Raw genomic sequence first — 17,496 nt, forward strand, 5'->3', positions numbered from 1 at the left:
TAAAATATCAATGACAATCGTCGGGCTGTCACGATTTAGGTTCTTTGTATGGCACATGTGCGGCTCTGGCCAGGTGCTGGACCTTCAATTCGGCTTCGATCGGTTTGTGGACACTATTCTCGTGCTCAAATTAAAACTCGAAACCTCTTTTTAAACAAAAAACATGTAACTAGTCTAGAGGTAGAAAAAGTGTTTATTGTGAACCTCCACTAATCTGGTGGTATGCAGGAGTACTTGCCTGAGCCATCAATGAAAAGATCTGACCGCTCACTGAAGTAGTCGATGCACATTTTTGTCGAAAAAAGCGAAATTCAATAGAACGAAATCCATTCAAAGTGGTCTTACCAGTTCTTTGTTACGTGCGTTCAAAGCCCACGGTAATTTTATAATGATTACAAAATGTTGCAGAAAACATCTAAATTTTATCAGGCTTGATGTTATCACTGCCGTTTTTTACGGGCGATTGCATGCGTGTCCCTGAATAAGTAGTTTTAGGGAAACGATGCTATCAGATTTTGTCAATTGTGCGTCTCAAACAGCTGAACCGTAAACATCAAGATAAACGTAAAAAATACGAAACTACAAATTTCTCGATACAACCACGTTTTGTGTTGTTTCTTTTCAGGCACACTTCTTGATTTTTTGCCAGTGGTCAGTAAAAAGGCAGGTGGTGGTCTGCACACGGCTACTTAGGGTTATACGGTCCATTATGGTCCTCAAAGGCTCGAATGTGACTTGGCTTACACAAAAACACGGAAATCTGCGCGTTTTCGCGCGTTAAAAAATCCTCCCCAAAGTCATGAACAACCTGCATCCACCTGAAGCTGCCACTAAAAAAACCCTTACCTGTTCCACATAAAAAACCACCTAAAAAGCTCTCACCCAACACCGAGATTACACGTGCCCGAGCAAAAAATCTCCCTCCGAAAATAACCCTCGCAAAAAATCCCCTCGTTCTTTGTATGTGCAGCACCCCTATGTAAATCCAGTACATAACACACATAAAGTGCACCCTGCGTTTTTTTATTATTAGACTTTCGCTACCCTCATGAAAGCGTGCTAAGCACGCGCAAAACCGCCCTTTTTACATTTTTGAGGGGATAATTTTATTAGTAGATAGCCATATTGTAAAACACGCGACGAAAAATAACACGGGCAGCTGGATTTCGGATGATCAATCATCCACAAGAATTGTCAGGTCACGGGTATCACAATATGATCTTTAATACTTCGTACTCCTCGTCTTAAAAACTTTTAATGCGTTTTTGAACGGGGGCCGCATTATGCACGTGTGTGGTTTTTTCAGAGTCCTTTAAGGGTGACTTGCGGAAAATTTGTAAAGACTTGTTTGAGTTTCAGGTACAAAGTCGTTTCATTGCGGCCCTCCATCTTCGGAACTGCGGCGGGAAGTTACGCGTTTTCTTCTCTGGAAAAATCGTCTCAATTTTCTCATTTCTCACAGTTTCTCTTACCTTTGCAATTTTAGACGCAGCGACACCAAAAATTGGTACCAATGTTAGTACTATACTTAGCGACAAAGCAACCGTTTCGTACTCATTTCTCTTCTCTTGGAACTTCACAAAGAGCGACGCAACGAAAAAAAACTACCAGCATTCGCTAGATTCTAGCTCAAGATACTTACCAGAAAAAGCACCGGAAGGAGGTACCACGTGGACTTGAAGTAGTAATGAGGTAAGAAGCTCAACATGAACTCGATGTCGTCGCAGAACGTCGTCATCCCATAGTAGTAGGACGCTGAAGAAAACTCAAAGAACAGAATAATGAGGAGAGCCGTTCCTATAAAAAACTCGTTGATGGCCATCATCAGAGGGTAGCCAAGCTGGGGTGGTGTTAGTAGCGACCAGAGAGAGTTTTTTTCAGTACCTTTGTTACGTCGATGTTGGTGATGAAGATGCACAAAACCGAGCAGACTAAAATAGTGGTTTCTCTTCGGTGGCGCTTGAAACTGATGTAAGTGCTGATGTAATGAAGAATGATCTGTGTGTATTCCAGCTAGAAAAGTGTAAAAAACATTCTTTCATTGCATTTTCTTACCGTGGTAAAGAAGCAGGTACAAAACAACATTAAATAATACAAAAAGAGTGTAAATTTCCCTAGACCACTGCTCATACTGTTAAACAACTTTGTTACGATGACAAACGTCCCGACCTCTAAAACAACCATGAAAACCCATCACTGACCCATCATCCTCACCTTCACGGCTCAAAGCAACAATCGCATCAATCGTACTGTTGTTTTCACGCGCTGCAACTCCTGCAGCACTAAACATTATAATTCCTGCTAACAAAGTAGAAAGAACCACAAAGACGTTGATGATCATGCAGTCGTACCGCGACCAGTATTTGATTGTTGAAATCGTCCAGAAGGTGGTCAAAGGTCCGGTACCAACGCCAAGAGTCACTATGGTTTGTTCAAACGGGTACACCCACGTCTGGGGAAAATTAGAGGTGAAAATGGGGTGAATAAGACTCACTTTGAGGTTTCCCAAATCGTTTTTTGTTGGGATGAACATTCTGGAGAGGCCCTGCAGGGCGCCTTTCGTGGTGGAGCTCACCACAGCCACGTACAGGAGGATTAGGAAGGTGGAGGAGCTCATGACGATGGGAATCTAAAAGTTTGAGTCAGAGGTGAGGTTCTGGGGGCGATACAGACCCATGGGTTCTTAAAGAGACCGAAGATGAGAATTAGACCTAGGAAGGTGTAGACCAAGACCAGTATAGTGGCGTTGCGATAGTTGTACTGGTCGCCACCCTCAATATCTATGAATTTGTTCACAAACAGACTAGAATTAACGAGATTATGTTGGAAATCCTCCAGTTCACTCACTCCAAGTAAAGCTGCTCGGGAGTCCGTGTCAAGTTTGCGCTTTCATCGCAGCCGTGCTCTTTCAGGCGCTCCGAGCAGTACGAATGCGACATCCTCTTCGACCAAGCCGTGAAAACGTAAACTAGAGAGTACATCATCACCACGTTGTACACCAAATTCGCCATGATGCAGTAGAGTACCATGGCAAGAGTTATCCCTAAAATGCACGTTTAGCTACTTTAAAACACTCAGAAGTACCTTCCAGTGCCGGGCAAAATGCCAAAATCTTCGCAAAACCTTTGTAAAAGTACTGACTCAAACTCAGCTCGAAAACCAACAAAGAGGTGCTGAACAGCGCTGTGTAGGCAAGGTACAAGTAGACGTAACTGGCTAAAAGAAAGTCAGAAGAGATTAACTGAAGTAGTACCGACCGTTTCCAAATTTCAACGACTGCTCGGGGAATCTCCACACATTCGCTGGTCCTAAACAGAAACTGAAGACACGAAACGCCAGTTTAACTCGATGGAACCAAGTTTCTGGGTCAGGGAAACTTTTGAATGTGGAGAACATGTCGGAAGGCGCAGTCTGAAAATTGTCGGTAAAGAGTTTGGAGATCTTCCAGGGAGCTTACACTGCCTGCAGCAGTGCCGGTGCCGTCTCTTGGTCTCAATAAGGTGATGTAGGAGTCTTCGTTGTAGAAAGTGTCGGCTTGGGAGATGCTGCGGAGGTCGTACCGCATTTTAGATGATAATTGGCCTGACATGAATAAATAGAATTGTCAGTTTTAATGTGACGGGGAAATTATCCACGTTGCCAATTATCCTGGTCAGATTAAACCTGAAAAAAATGAAAGGAAGTAGCTCTACCACTACCACGCTAAGATTTCAGCCCCCATATGCCACATGCTGACCAAAGATTCCGCCACCCAATTTTAACGACATCTCGAGAGAGAGAAAAATACAAAATAATGCCGAAAAATGTGGTTATTGAGCTGAGACTGTGAGTGTTTTTGGTGGATTCAACGCTGTTTTTTACCATTCTATAGAATGCTCGGGCGGACAGTTCTTTGATGGATTGGGCAGACTGTGTAAACCACACAGTGTTTACTGTGTTGCCCTGGTTAGTACCAATGGGCTCATGGGTTAAGCTGGTAGTAATCTCTCGATGGTATGGGAGTGCGAGCTAAACGGAAGGACAAAATTGTGAATAATGATGAAAGGTATAGAAAAAGGAAAAAATAAGTCAATGATACAATACTTTCGAGATATGAAGTGACAGCTGATATGGTCTAGGATGGGTGTTTTGATGGGTGTGTGACGTGCGCTGGAGGAGATTATCAGGCTGCATTTTAATAACAATTTCACAGTTATTTCCAGCAAAAAATTGTGCCGTTGCTAACGGAACTTATCTGACCGTTAAAGAGTTAAACCATAAACCCCGTTATCTCGGCGCGGTTCAAGTCAAAGGGTTGCAATAAAATAATAAAAGTAAGGGTTGTTTTTTTGCTCAACAGGTAAGCAAACCCACCCCGCCAAGTCCCGTTAATTACTCCTCCGTACAGAAATACCAAGAATAATCACCCTCGGTGATGTATAGAAAGCTGTCAGAGATTTAGTTTTATTGACCGCAGACGTCGATTTTTTTTGCCGGCAGCTGCGACGACTTCAAGACCGTTAAAATGTCTCGAAGTTTTTGGATTCAGCCACCCCTCGAAAAAGTGTAAACGAGATGTATCGAATGTATTGATTTCTTCAGAGAAACGTGCTACTTAGGGTGGACCCTCTCTTCTGTAAAGATTTTTTATGGAGTTAATTTAAGTTGCGATTTCATTAGTTGCAAAAGGAAAATTAATGATCTTGGGGCTGTTTTAACGGCTAATGACATAATGGATCGGAAATAAATATAGCACGTGCCATTTGTTTCAAGCAAAAGCTTCGGAACGAACATGTAATTATAGATTTTCTGTTTCGGCGTTTCCAAACATCTGGCATTGTTTTAAATCAATTTGTGGGGATGTTAATTTGGGGAGAACACGGGCGGAATTAAGAAATTTTGCAGGGCAGAGGTTTGAAGGAAAGGACTTATTAAAAAAATAAGTTGCAACATTTTAAAACAAGAATATGAATTCTTTGAAATTTTCTTATCCTAGATCAATAGCAAACTTGGCAATTTTGATTTTGAAACTGTGGAGTTTGGACGCGTTACTACTTAAAATTAATTTATTAACTGTGCCAAGTTAAAATATTTTATAAGATGGGAATTATTAGAACATTTTATAATCTAAATAAACAAAAATTTTAACCCGTTGTGCATTAAATTCTATAATTTTGACAATTTTGATTCTGAAACACTAATTCTATTGTGCTAAATTTTGTGAAAAGAAATAAAATTTTTAGAAACTATTTCTACCGAACAATCTAAACATTTTGTTTGTTTACATAACACTTTGGCAAATTATCATTACTCTTGAGTAGTTTAATATCTGTACCAAGTTGTGAAATTAAAGGAGAACATTGTGAATTTTTAGAAATTTTTATTTTCTTAAATAAACAAAAATTTTACCCATTTTGTATAAAATGCTATAACATTAGCAATTTTAATTCTAAAACAATACTATTTGGTGGCGTTACTACTTTAGACGTGTTTATTTACTACGCCAAATTACAACATTTTAGGGCAATAAATAAAATTTCTAGAATTATTTTTAACGATATGATCTAAAAATGTTTAAATTTTTCTACTAAATTTTATAACTTTTTTCTACTAAATTTTATAACTGACAATTTTGATTCTAAAATAAATAAATTTAGAGAAATCACTACTTTCGGAAAGTTTAATTATATTGTGCACACTAAGAAAATTTTAAGAGAAGAATGTAAATTTTTAGAAATTCTCATATTCTAGATGAACAAAAACTGTTAACAGTTTTCTATTAAATCTTGTAACTTCAATAGTTTTTGTTCTAAAACAATAGGATTTGATACCGTTACTACTTTAGACTTGTTTATTTACTGTACTAAATTACAAAATTTTAGAAAATGAAATAGAATTTTTTTTTGACCAAAATTTGTCAAATTTTTCTTTGAACAAAATGGTTTAAATTTTTTTCTACTAAATTTTATAACATTGGTAATTTGTAACGTAAAACAATAAAATTTTGAGAAGTCGCTACTTCTAAGTTGAATTATTAGTAATTTTAATATTTTAGAACAACGAAATATTTTAACCGTTTTCTAGAAACTTCTGTAACTTTGGGCAGTTTTCATTCTAAAGCTGAAGGATTTGGTGGCGTTACTACTTTAAACCTGTTTATTTACTACGCAAAATTATAACATTTTAGGACGATAAATACAAATTTTAGAATTATTTTTAACGATACGATTTAAAAATGTTTTTTCTACTAAATTTTATTACTGACAATTTTGATTCTAAAATAAATAAATTTAGAGGAATCGCTACTTTTCTACGTTTTCTACTGAATCCTGTAACTTCAGTAGTTTTTGTTCTAAAACAATAAGATTTGATGCCGCTACTACTTTAAACTTGTTTATTTACTGTACTAAAATACAACATTTTAGAAAATAAAACAGAATTTTTAGATTTTTTTTTTAACTAAATTGTTTATATTTTTTTAGATTTTCTTCTACTAAATTTTATAACTTTGATAATTTGTAACGTAAAACAATAAAATTTTGAGAAGTTGCTACTTCTAAGTAGAATGTGAATTTTTAGGAATTGTCATATGCTAGAATAAAATTCTAGAACAACGAAAAATTTTAACCGTTTTCTAGAAACTTCCGTAACTTTGGGCAGTTTTCATTCTAAAACCGAAGAATTTGGCGGCATTACTACTTTACACTTGTTTAATTACTGCACAAAACGACATTTTCGAACAAGAAATAACAATTTTAGATTTTTTTTTAAAGAAACGATTTAAAAATGTTTAGGTTTTTTTACTAAATTTTATAATTTGGGAAATTTTGATCTTAAAATAATAAAATTTATAGGTGTCACTACTTCCGAATAGTCTAATTACTGTTTTGAAAAAAACTTTGAATTTTTAGAAATTTTCTTATTCTAGACGAACAAAAATTTTTAACTGTTTTCTAAACTTTAGCAGTTTTTGTTTTAAAACAGTTAGATTTGGTGCTGTTACTACTTTAGACTTGTTTATTTACTATTTACTAAAGATTTAAAAAAAAATCCACAGAACGCTTTGAAATTTTAATTTTTTCTACAACATATTATAATTTTGGCAATTTATGTCCTTAAACAATAAAATTTTAAGCAGTCACTACTTCTGAGTAGCTTAATTACTGTGCTAAGTTACAAATTTTTAGCCAAATAATGTAAATTTTTAGTAATTTTCATACTGTAGAAGAGCAACAAATTGTAAAACTAAGGCAGTCTTCATTCTAAAACAGAAGGATTTGGTGAAGTTTCTACTTTTGACTTGTTTATTTACCTCCTGTGCTAAATTACAATTTTTTTAAAAATTCTACGAACAATCAATATTTTTCGTTTTTTAAAAACTTAGCCAATTCTACCCTGGCTTAAAATTCAATTAAGCAAGCTAATAATTCCTTTCGCATCAGCACGACCAAATTGCATTTTCTCCAATTTTCCCGCCCCTCCCGAATTTGTTCCGTTCATGACCAGTTTGCAATTATTCATCTGTCCCCTGCAATACTGACCACTGGTCAGTGTGACTCACCCCTTGTACTAACTCCCATGAAAAGTAGTCCTTACCGCCCTTATAAAAGCATTTAATGATAAATGTGTGTTGGGGGTGAAAACCCGTCCATCACACCGAATTTAAATTTCCACCATTTTGTTCTCGAATCGAGGCGTGGTCGTAAAGAGCATAAAAAATCCCCCTCGGGGTTAACCCTACGACAGGTACATTTTTAACCCTCATAAAAAAGCGGCACCAATTATAAGAGGCTCGAGCCCCCCCGGTTGGATCTTTTTAAATAGGGGAAGTCGCGTGCCGTTTTTTATTTCCGTGTAAATAGCGAGGGAAAAAACTCCCCTCGTGGGTAAAAAAGGCACGCGTTTGTACTATATCAATTTCAGGGATGTACTGGAATTTTTTTATTGGAATTGGAGATTTTCTCACGAGCTGTCCCACGCATATGGCGCCTTTCAATTCAAAAATAATTCATGTGTGCGATGGGGATGTGACAATTAAAGCCATTAAATTGGCTCGTAAGCTGGGATTACGCGTTTCTTCGAATGTCCGAATGGTCAAAGCGCTATTTTCAATTGTTGGTGATAAATGTAACATCGGAAATAATGGCGTGTCCACCCCACACCATTGTCCGAATTCTCTTTCGTTTCATTGTGCTTTCGATCCTTCCGATTTAACCCTGGCGATGGCTTATGAGGTGGGGGAGCAACAGAAAAATTTAATTTGAAACTGGGCATCTGTCGAAAACGACAAATTCCCAAATAACTCAATAAAAATTCGAAAGTGCGCACGGACTCTTCTGTTCGTTATTTTCTCATCAGAATACCATCTGCTCAAGTTGAGTCATTATCAGTCATGATAACACACAATTAAAAACCAATAAACTTATAGTAAAATACCTCAGCTCATTACTAATTACAATCAATTAGTAGTAATAGTAAGACCACACTGATTTTTTATTTTCGTCCCAAACGCGCAACACATTTTTCTACTTAACCTCTGCCCATTCCTTGAACAAGGTGCACATAAAAACTAAATCTCTCCCACATGTGCATGCATACAGCTATATTTTATTCCGCGTTTCCCCCATTTCCTTAAAACAGATTCATTCATAAGGCATCGCGCAAGGGGACGATGTTTTTGACAGTGCAACCTCTTAGCTACTTCCGGTGGTGTAACAAAACTGACGACATTTGACCCCATGAGCACGTGGATGTGCGGAGACGCCCTTGATGGGGCTGAAAGCTTTGAGTGGTTCTTTACAATGGCTTTTTTCAGGCGGAGGCAAATTTAGAGGAATCAATAATTCGGTACCTCAGAAGAATAAGGGTCTCCAATTTTTGTGAAAAATAAGTTAAATAATGTCTTTTATAACTCTTTACATCTTCTTTAAGTCAGAACAATTTTAGGTTTCTCTGAGGAACTAAGTCATCATGTTAGAAGCATAAAGAAACAACTCCTTACAGGTCTAAATCAACTGATCAAAACTTACCCAAATTGCTGATAAAGGCAAGAACATATATTATTTGGAAATACTAAAGAAAAAAATCCGTGTATTGGAACATTCCATTAAAATTATAAATATAAGACCAAAAAATGGCAGCAATTTTTTTTAAGAGCCTGTATTTTTTTTATTTTGTATGCGATTTTAACGACATTTTTGAAGATTGTCACTCTCAACTACCTTATTTAAGGTGTCGATTTAAAAAAATTTAGACCGGAAAAGAGAATTTTTAAAAATTTTGATTTATAGGAGCAAAAAAAAAATTTTAATTAAAGAAAAATGTGACCAAAAATTTTTAACGATCTGTAAGTTCTTCATTTTTAATGCCACTATAACCAAATTTGTGGAATTTATAAGTCATGACTGTCTTATTAAGAGTGCCGATTTAGAAAATTTTAGACTCAAAGGAGAATATTTAGAAATTTTTATTTGGACAACTGTGAAAATGTCAATTTTTTTCAACACTGTAATTTCGATATTTTTAGTGTGACATGAACGAATTTATGAATGTTTATCTTTTGTTTGTTTTAGTAATATCACTTATTTGCAAAAATTTAGATCAAAAAGTCGAATTTTTAGACATTTTGGTTTTAAAACCAAAAAATGCCACCAATTTTTTTTAAGATTCTGTAATTCCTTAATTTTTATGCGATTTTAACGACATTTGTGGAGATTGTCACTCTCGATTGTCTTATTAAGAATGTCAATTTAGAAAATTTTAACCAAAAAGGAAAATATTTAGAAATTTTTATTTGGACAACTGTGAAAATGTCAATTTTTTCAACACTGTAATTTCGATATTTTTAGTGTGACAGGAACGAATTTATGAATGTTTTTTCTTTTGTTTGTTTTAGTAATATCACTTATTGCAAAAATTTAGATCAAAAAATCGAATTTTTAAAATTTAATTTTTTTTTTTAAATTTTAGTTTTAAGATTAAAAAAATGCCACTATTTTTTTAAGATCCTGTAATTCCTTTATTTTTTATGTGACTTTAACGACATTTGTGGAGATTATCACTCTCGACTATCTTATTAAGAATGTCGATTTAGAAAAATTTAAATCAAAAAGAAGAATATTTAGAAATTTCTATTTGGACAACTGTGAAAATGTCAATTTTTTCAACACTGTAATTTCGATATTTTTAGTGTGACAGGAACGAATTTATGAATGTTTTTTCTTTTGTTTGTTTTAGTAATATCACTTATTGCAAAAATTTAGATCAAAAAATCGAATTTTTAAAATTTAATTTTTTTTTTTAAATTTTAGTTTTAAGATTAAAAAAATGTCACTATTTTTTAAGATCCTGTAATTCCTTTATTTTTTATGCGACTTTAACGACATTTGTGGAGATTATCACTCTCGACTATCTTATTAAGAATGTCGATTTAGAAAAATTTAAATCAAAAAGAAGAATATTTAGAAATTTCTATTTGAACAACTTTGAAAATGTCTTTTTTTCAACACTGTAATTTTGTAATTTTTATTGTGACAGGAACAAAATTTATGCATGTTGTTTCTTTTGTTTGTTTTTGTAATATCACTAATTTGCAGAAATTTTGATCAAAAAGTCAAATTTTTAGAAATCTTCGTTTTAAGACCAAAAAAAAATGCCACCAATTTTTTTAAAACCCTGTAATTTCTTTATTTTTTATGTGGTTTTAACAAAATTTGTGGAGATTATCACTCTTGACTGTCTTATTTAGAGTGCCAATTTACAAAAATTTAAAGTAAAAAGAAAAATTTGTAGAAATTTTTATTTCGAGTAGCTAAAAAAATTTACAAAAAAAACTAAAATTTCGACATTTTTGGTGTCACAAGAACAAAATTTGTGAAAGTTTTTTTAAGGTTAAATAGTCCATAGAAGTTGCTAAATTTCGGTTAACTTTAATATCCATTATTTCTAATAAAGAATTACCTTTTTTTTGTAAAAACATTTTAATTTTTTTTTTTGAAAGTTTCTAGATTAAATGGGACTTAAGTCCAGATAATTTTTCTTAGAAGCATAAGGAACCAAGTGTAAAAATATGCCCAAAAAATTATTTTTGGATCAAAGGTTACGTCTATTACGCACGATTTGAAATAAACAGTCATCAATAATTCGCAATTAGCTCTTAAATTGCATATTTGAAAAGAGATTATTAACACCACCGCGATTTTTTAGAATATCTGTTTTGTTAATTTTCTCGAAACTATAGTTTCTGCTTCTGAGGTACCGAATTGTGGAAAGTGGATAGAATTTCAAAGAAATCATTCACAGTTTTGGCGCATCCACCATTTTTGCAGGCTGTTAAAACTCCGCGTTTTTCACATTATGAAGTTAGTTGCTTTCATCTTAAGCAGAATTACATGAGGAGTTCTCTGGTGTGCGTAAAATAAACCTGTGATCATTGGTTTCCGAGTTATTTTCATTTCAGATTTCGAAATACTAAAATGAAAAAAAAAATAAAATCTTCACTTTTTCGATTGATGCCAACTGTGACCACGACTGACCACGGAAAAGTCGCTGAAATTTAGGCGAACAAAATGACGATTTCTCGCTGATTTTCGCCGTTTTCTGGCTTGAATTCGCAAAGAAGAGCTCGAAATCTACAAAACCATCAATTTTCATCAAGATTCAACGGCTGAATTGCAAGAAAATAACAGAAATCTGCACGAAATCATCAATGGGTTTTCTCTTAGTTGTTAGAAGTTTTATAATTAACTGATGTGTACAAATTTACCTACAATCCATGAATGCTTGCCAAATTATTTTCACTACAAATTTCTATTCAAAAAAGTACGAATTTTTAATTTTTCGCTTCAAATTTTTAAAATGCTTCATCGATTGCAACAAAATTTCGCCAATTCTGTAAAGTTTTGATCTCGAAAAAAAAAACCTAAATTAAGATATTAGAAAAAAATCGCTTAATTGTTGAGTGAATCTTAAGAGTTTTTTAAGACAAAATAAGGATTTTGCAATGCGTAAAACCTTGCATTTTTAGCAGAGTTTTTAGAAATAAGACGAGAACCTGCATCTTAGCTTTTATTATTTGGCTTAAACAATAGTATAATACACACAACTATCGTACACAATCTTTTGATTTCAGCTCGAGCACTGCAATGCTATACAAAACATCGAATGTATTTACAAATCAGTCTTATATGATGGCCCCACAATTAGGTACAAAAATATGATAAACTTAGACGACTATCATTAAAACACTAGTACCGAAAATATCAAAAAATAAGTTACATTGATCTAATCAAAAACGGCGCTAACTACTGATAGAATAATAAAATTGCACTCGGATCGAGAGGCGACCCCATGACTAGTGAAATTAAAACTACAAAGAACTCTACACTAACTAACCTAATCAGTCTCATTAAAAAAAATTACGAATGAGCAACGCGTGCGAGGTGCAAGAAAAAAGTGACTTTATCTGGGCAGTCAGTTCCGCACATGTTACAAGTGAATGGGTTGTTGTACCCATGGTAGCCCATATGGATTGTGTACATGACGTCGTTCCCAAACGAAATGTCGCAGTATTGGCAACTCTTCTTCTCTTCTTCCTTGTTGTTGTTGCTGTCGGCGGCGACAACATCCGGAGTGTCTTTCTCCTCTTTGACCACCGCCTCGACATTGCTGAACATGGTGGTGGACATGTCTTCCTCGTCCTCCGAGTCGTTGGAAGCCGCCGGGTCGATTCTGAACGCAGGACCTTTGCGACGACTCTTCTGTTGATCGCTGGAGCCCGGTTTGCTCAAATCTAATACTTTACTAGGTTCGGGTTCTTCAGCTAGAGCTTGACGCTCTTGGAAAAGCCGCTGGAGGAGTTGAACTTGAGCTTGGGCACCCAGGAATGGGTACGGAGGGAATGGTAGTTGTGGACTCGGGACCAAATATGGATGGAGTTCACTCCGCGGTCGTTCTTCGTTCTTTGATTTGAGTTTCGGGCCGCGACGGGTGCCGTACACGTCGATGATGACGTCCGGACACGGTTTGCCTTCATCATCGAGCACGACGCCTGGACTATGCTGGTATCTCCGCAGATGCAGTTTCAAAGAATGGCAATACTTCGTGGCGTAGTTGCAATCGCGGCAGCTGAAGCGGTAGACACTAGAGTGCGACTTCTGGTGGGAGTTCAACATGGATTTGTTCACACAGCTGTAATCGCATTTGTTGCATTGGAAAGGTTTCGAACCGGCGTGGTTCCGAAGGTGGTACTCCAAGTGGTGCTTGTACTCTGTTACAAAAGGACACTTGGGACAAGTCAGGATTTTATCTTCACGGATGTGGGTTCTGGTGTGGTTCCATTGGTCGATCTTCGTGTTGGCGACGAAGTCGCACTGTTTACATTTGAACATCTTAATTTTACCATGCGAGTTTACTTTTGGAACCCTCAGACTCTCATCAAACTCATCCGTGTCGCTCTTATTGGACATCTCGTCCATAGACTCGCTCTTGGACAATAATAAATTTTTTTCCAGAGTCATCTCCAATCTGCGGATGTGATCCTCTCCTTTGATCTGAGCCGGAGAACCACAAGGAGTCAGAGTATTATCAGTGTCGTCCTTTTCGCTTTTGGGGGAGACCAGCGGTTCGGAATTCGGCGGAGTTAGGGGGTTGAGGTACGGATTCACTCCATACAACGAGAGTGATGGTACCATGGGGGTGGAACAAAACCTCCCCGCGCCTTGGGGCCGCGGCGATTGGTAGTTCTGTTCTTGACTGCTGTCGGAACCCGGAGACGCAACTCCAGAGTCGTTTTTATCTTCCTCCAGTTTCTGGAACGAGAGGAAATAAAACCTGCTTAAGAAAATGTCGAAAAAAAAAAAACGTACCTCAGTTCTGGGGCCAATTTGCCAAGCCATGTGTGGCGATCTTGGTTCCAATTGATAATTAACACTTTGCATGATATTAGCACTCATATCGATCATCTCACGCCACTGTAACAATAAAAATAGTTAAAAAAAGAAGCAAACTTCTCAACTATTTCCTACCTAAACAGTTTATTTTTAAAAGCACCCACACAACACTACAAGACGATACAATAATAAAATCTCTCTGTCATGACATGATCATGACCACCGCCGAAGTAAGAATGAAGTTTTTGGTAGACCATGCCAAATCAGAGATAGCCATGTCCAGTTACTCCCACCCTCGGTTTGACTTCACCCCTCCAGTTCATCCCCTCCTAAGGACGCTTTCTAAAGCTCGACGATTTACGATACATCGCCATAATAAAGCTTTATATCAGATTAAAAAAGTAATCGTTATTTTCGAGAAGAATAATAAACGAGCTTAATAAAAGTTATATTAAAAATAGTTAAAAAATATTGCGGGGTCGTAATGGGAATGGCGAAAATCGGGGCAAAATTATGGGCAATCGATTGGGGAAAATTGCCGACTTTCATCGCTTTCATCAGTTGGATTATAAAAATTCTGTTTAGCACGGGGAAATTTTCAGATTTCTTAATTTTGTATGGCGTCACATTCAGTTCTTGGCACGATTTTAAAATTTTAGAAGCACTGTGGTTTTTAAAAATTAACAAACATAATTTCATTAGTCAGGTCCGATCAGTTTTGTAATTTTTTCGACCGTCTTCACAATAAGTATTTCTACAGTCTTTTATGTTCTAAATGTTTATAAACCAGCTAGTTTTGTAGAGAAACTATCAATGCAAATTTTGATTCTAAAATAAATAAATTTAGAGGAATTACTATTTCCGGAAAGTTTAATTATTGTGCAAACTTACAAACTGGTAACAGTTTTCTATTAAATCCTGTAATTTCAGTAATAATAAGATTTGATACCATTACTACTTTCGACTTGTTTATTTACTGTACTAAATTACAAAAATTTTAGAAAATAAAACAGAATTTTTTGATTTTTTTTTAACAAAATTGTTTAAATTTTTTTCTACTAAATTTTATAACTTTGGTAATTTGTAACGTAAGACAATACAATTTTGAGAAATCGCTACTTCCAAGTAGAATGTGAATTTTTAGTAATTGTCATATGCTAGAATAACGAAAATTCTAGAACAACGAAAAATTGTAACCGTTTTATAGAAACTTCCGTAACTTTGGCCAGTTTTCATTCTAAAGCTGAAGAATTAGCGGCGTTACTAGTTTAGACTTGTTTATTTACTGTGCTAAATTACAAATTTTTGGGACAAGAAATAGAATTTTTTTACGATCTATTTATTGTAAGAAAATTATCTAATAAAGCTTTATATCAGATTAAAAAAGTAATCGTTATTTTCGAGAAGAATAATAAATAAAGTTATATTAAAAATAATTAAACAATATTGCGGGGTCGTAATGGGAATGGCGAAAATCGGGGCAAAATTCTGGGCAATCGATAGGGGAAAATTGTCGACTTCCATCGCTTTCATCAGTTGGATTATACAAATTCTGTTTAGCACGGTGAAATTTTCAGATATTTGAAAAACTGATTTCTTAATTTTGTATAGCGTCAGATTCAATTCTTGGCACAATTTTAAAATTTTAGAAGCACTGCGGTTTTTAAAAATTGTCAAACATAATTTCCAGGTCCGATCAGTTTTGTAATTTTTTCGACTGTCTTCAGAATGAGTATTTCTATAGTCTATTGTGGTCTAAATGTTTATAAACCCTCTAGTTTTGTAGAGAAACTATCAATGCAAACATGACAAAAACTTCTTTGTTGTGATGGCAAAACTAAGCAAATTACAGAGCGTTCTCGATTCTGTTCAAAATAAAAATTTCTAAAATATGTTGCCTTTAATGTAAATTTTCGTAAAATGGTAAATTTTTAAACAAACTAAAAAATTGCGCCATCCATAAGTTTGATAGAAGAAGCTCCAAAATTAAAAGAATTACATCTTGAATAAAATTTCTAAAAAAATTTCTCTTTAGTCTAAATATTTGTAAATTGGTGTAATTTGTAAAAATCCGAATAGCCACGTAAATAACTATACAAATCTCTAAATCGAACAAAATCACAGGGTGTTTAATAAAATTGTCTAACTTTTTGTTTCATCATCAAAAACTGTCTTTTATGATCTAAATTTTTGAAATTGGTGAAGTCAGACAAAATAATATAGTCCACCAAATCTTCAAAACGGACGGAATTAATTCTGTGAATGTTTATTGTGTTATTTTTTCCGTATTTTTACACTAATTTAAATTCAATTCAAATTTGCATGTTTTTATTTAATTTCTTGCCAAATTTCGCCAAAACAGGCCAAAATAAAAGAGAACGAAATAAACCCCCTTTGCACAAATATTTGTCATTTTCCCACCGTCGCCCATTTCTTGCAGTTCAAGGGTTGAGCTTAACTCGGTTGCCACTTTTTCCAAGAACCCTTTCTTTAGAAATACTTTTACCTGAACCGCGACTTTACGGTCTATTGGAAAAATTTCTCCAACAAAACGTTTCTCGAGAATTCGTCTCGACATTTACATATTTATGGAGTTTTACTCTTTCAGTTTGGAAAAAAGCAATAAAAGTTGACATGCAAATTTATCAGACTTACCAAGCCAAGTCCTTGGAATTGTCACTAAAAATTCACAACGACTGTCAAAGCATGAATGTTGATATTATCGGTGGTTCGTATGAATATATGGAAGTAGCACATGAGCCACCCCTCATCCCCACTATTTGGTTGGAACCAGACAAAAGAGGGAATGTTTTCTAATGGGGCATTTTAAGCGTTTTCTGATTGAGAGAGGAAAAAATGAAATACAAAAGCAAAGTCCTGAAAATCGGCGGTGACGTACGATAAATAACCTGAAAATAGAAATGGTTGCGCAAACGGTTTTGTAAAACACATAAAATATTTCAAGAAAATAACAAATACAGAGAAAATGGGGGAGACCCAAATTTATAAGATTACACAATCGCTATCTCAAAAAATAACATCAATCAAGTTTTACACGCATTTCATAAAAATAACAACACTTTGACTTGTTTCCTAAATAAATCATAATAAGAAAAATATTTACTCGAACGGAAACGCAATAAAAAACTTTAAAACGGCCACTACTAGACCAAAGTAAAAAGGTCAAGGTGTTGTCTTATCAACCATTTTTAACTCGTGTTATTGAGGAAGTTTTAAGAATTGTCATTACATAATTAACGCGCGTTCTTCACGTGATAACTTGGGCCATTTTGGTCGATATCCAATACGAAAATCATATTTCATCTCTCTCTCACCCCTTGCAGCTTCACCCTCGCCGATTTGCTATTGGCCGCGAAAGCCACCCTCACCCTTTGCTATTTTGTTGTTTTTCACGAAAAAAAGAGCGCAGTCATCGACTGGAAAGAGCATTCGACATGTTATCATAGACAAACAATTTCGGTCAAAATTTACTAAACATACAAACAATAAATGCACTGTTTAAATACGTTCTATCTAAAAATAACACTCTTATTTTTTCTTTGGATGCACTTTGGTTTTCTCGGGTAAATAGCGAAAGATACGTAATCTTAGGGATGCGGATGTCGAT

At 35.1% G+C, this 17,496-nt stretch overlaps 2 protein-coding genes across 2 annotated transcripts; both read right to left on the minus strand.

Moving 5' to 3' along the window:
- Positions 1 to 1,159: 1,159 nt before the first annotated feature.
- Positions 1,160 to 5,723, minus strand: LOC148175448 (sodium-dependent proline transporter-like). Its single transcript, XM_088036984.1, has 16 exons — positions 5,679 to 5,723; positions 5,482 to 5,543; positions 5,413 to 5,428; positions 5,315 to 5,366; positions 3,458 to 3,513; positions 3,258 to 3,411; positions 3,085 to 3,216; positions 2,848 to 3,043; positions 2,674 to 2,803; positions 2,495 to 2,629; positions 2,215 to 2,452; positions 2,056 to 2,171; positions 1,885 to 2,013; positions 1,643 to 1,840; positions 1,473 to 1,604; positions 1,160 to 1,426 (listed from the first exon to the last, which is right to left on the minus strand). The coding sequence occupies exons 1-16, from the start codon at positions 5,721 to 5,723 to the stop codon at positions 1,373 to 1,375; spliced, it is 1,845 nt and encodes a 614-aa protein (XP_087893110.1). The 3' UTR covers positions 1,160 to 1,372.
- A 6,309-nt stretch (positions 5,724 to 12,032) lies between these two features.
- Positions 12,033 to 14,112, minus strand: hb (zinc finger protein hunchback). The gene is made up of 3 exons (XM_088036391.1): positions 14,004 to 14,112; positions 13,845 to 13,949; positions 12,033 to 13,787 (listed from the first exon to the last, which is right to left on the minus strand). Exons 2-3 carry the CDS (start codon positions 13,938 to 13,940, stop codon positions 12,396 to 12,398), a joined length of 1,488 nt encoding a protein of 495 aa, XP_087892517.1. The 5' UTR covers positions 13,941 to 13,949; positions 14,004 to 14,112; the 3' UTR covers positions 12,033 to 12,395.
- Positions 14,113 to 17,496: the final 3,384 nt, after the last annotated feature.

This window comes from Gnatocerus cornutus, chromosome 5 (genome assembly GCF_029298725.1).
Source record: "Gnatocerus cornutus isolate USDA-ARS CGAHR chromosome 5, icGnaCorn1.1, whole genome shotgun sequence".
In the NCBI taxonomy this organism is placed as follows: Eukaryota; Metazoa; Arthropoda; class Insecta; order Coleoptera; family Tenebrionidae; genus Gnatocerus; species Gnatocerus cornutus.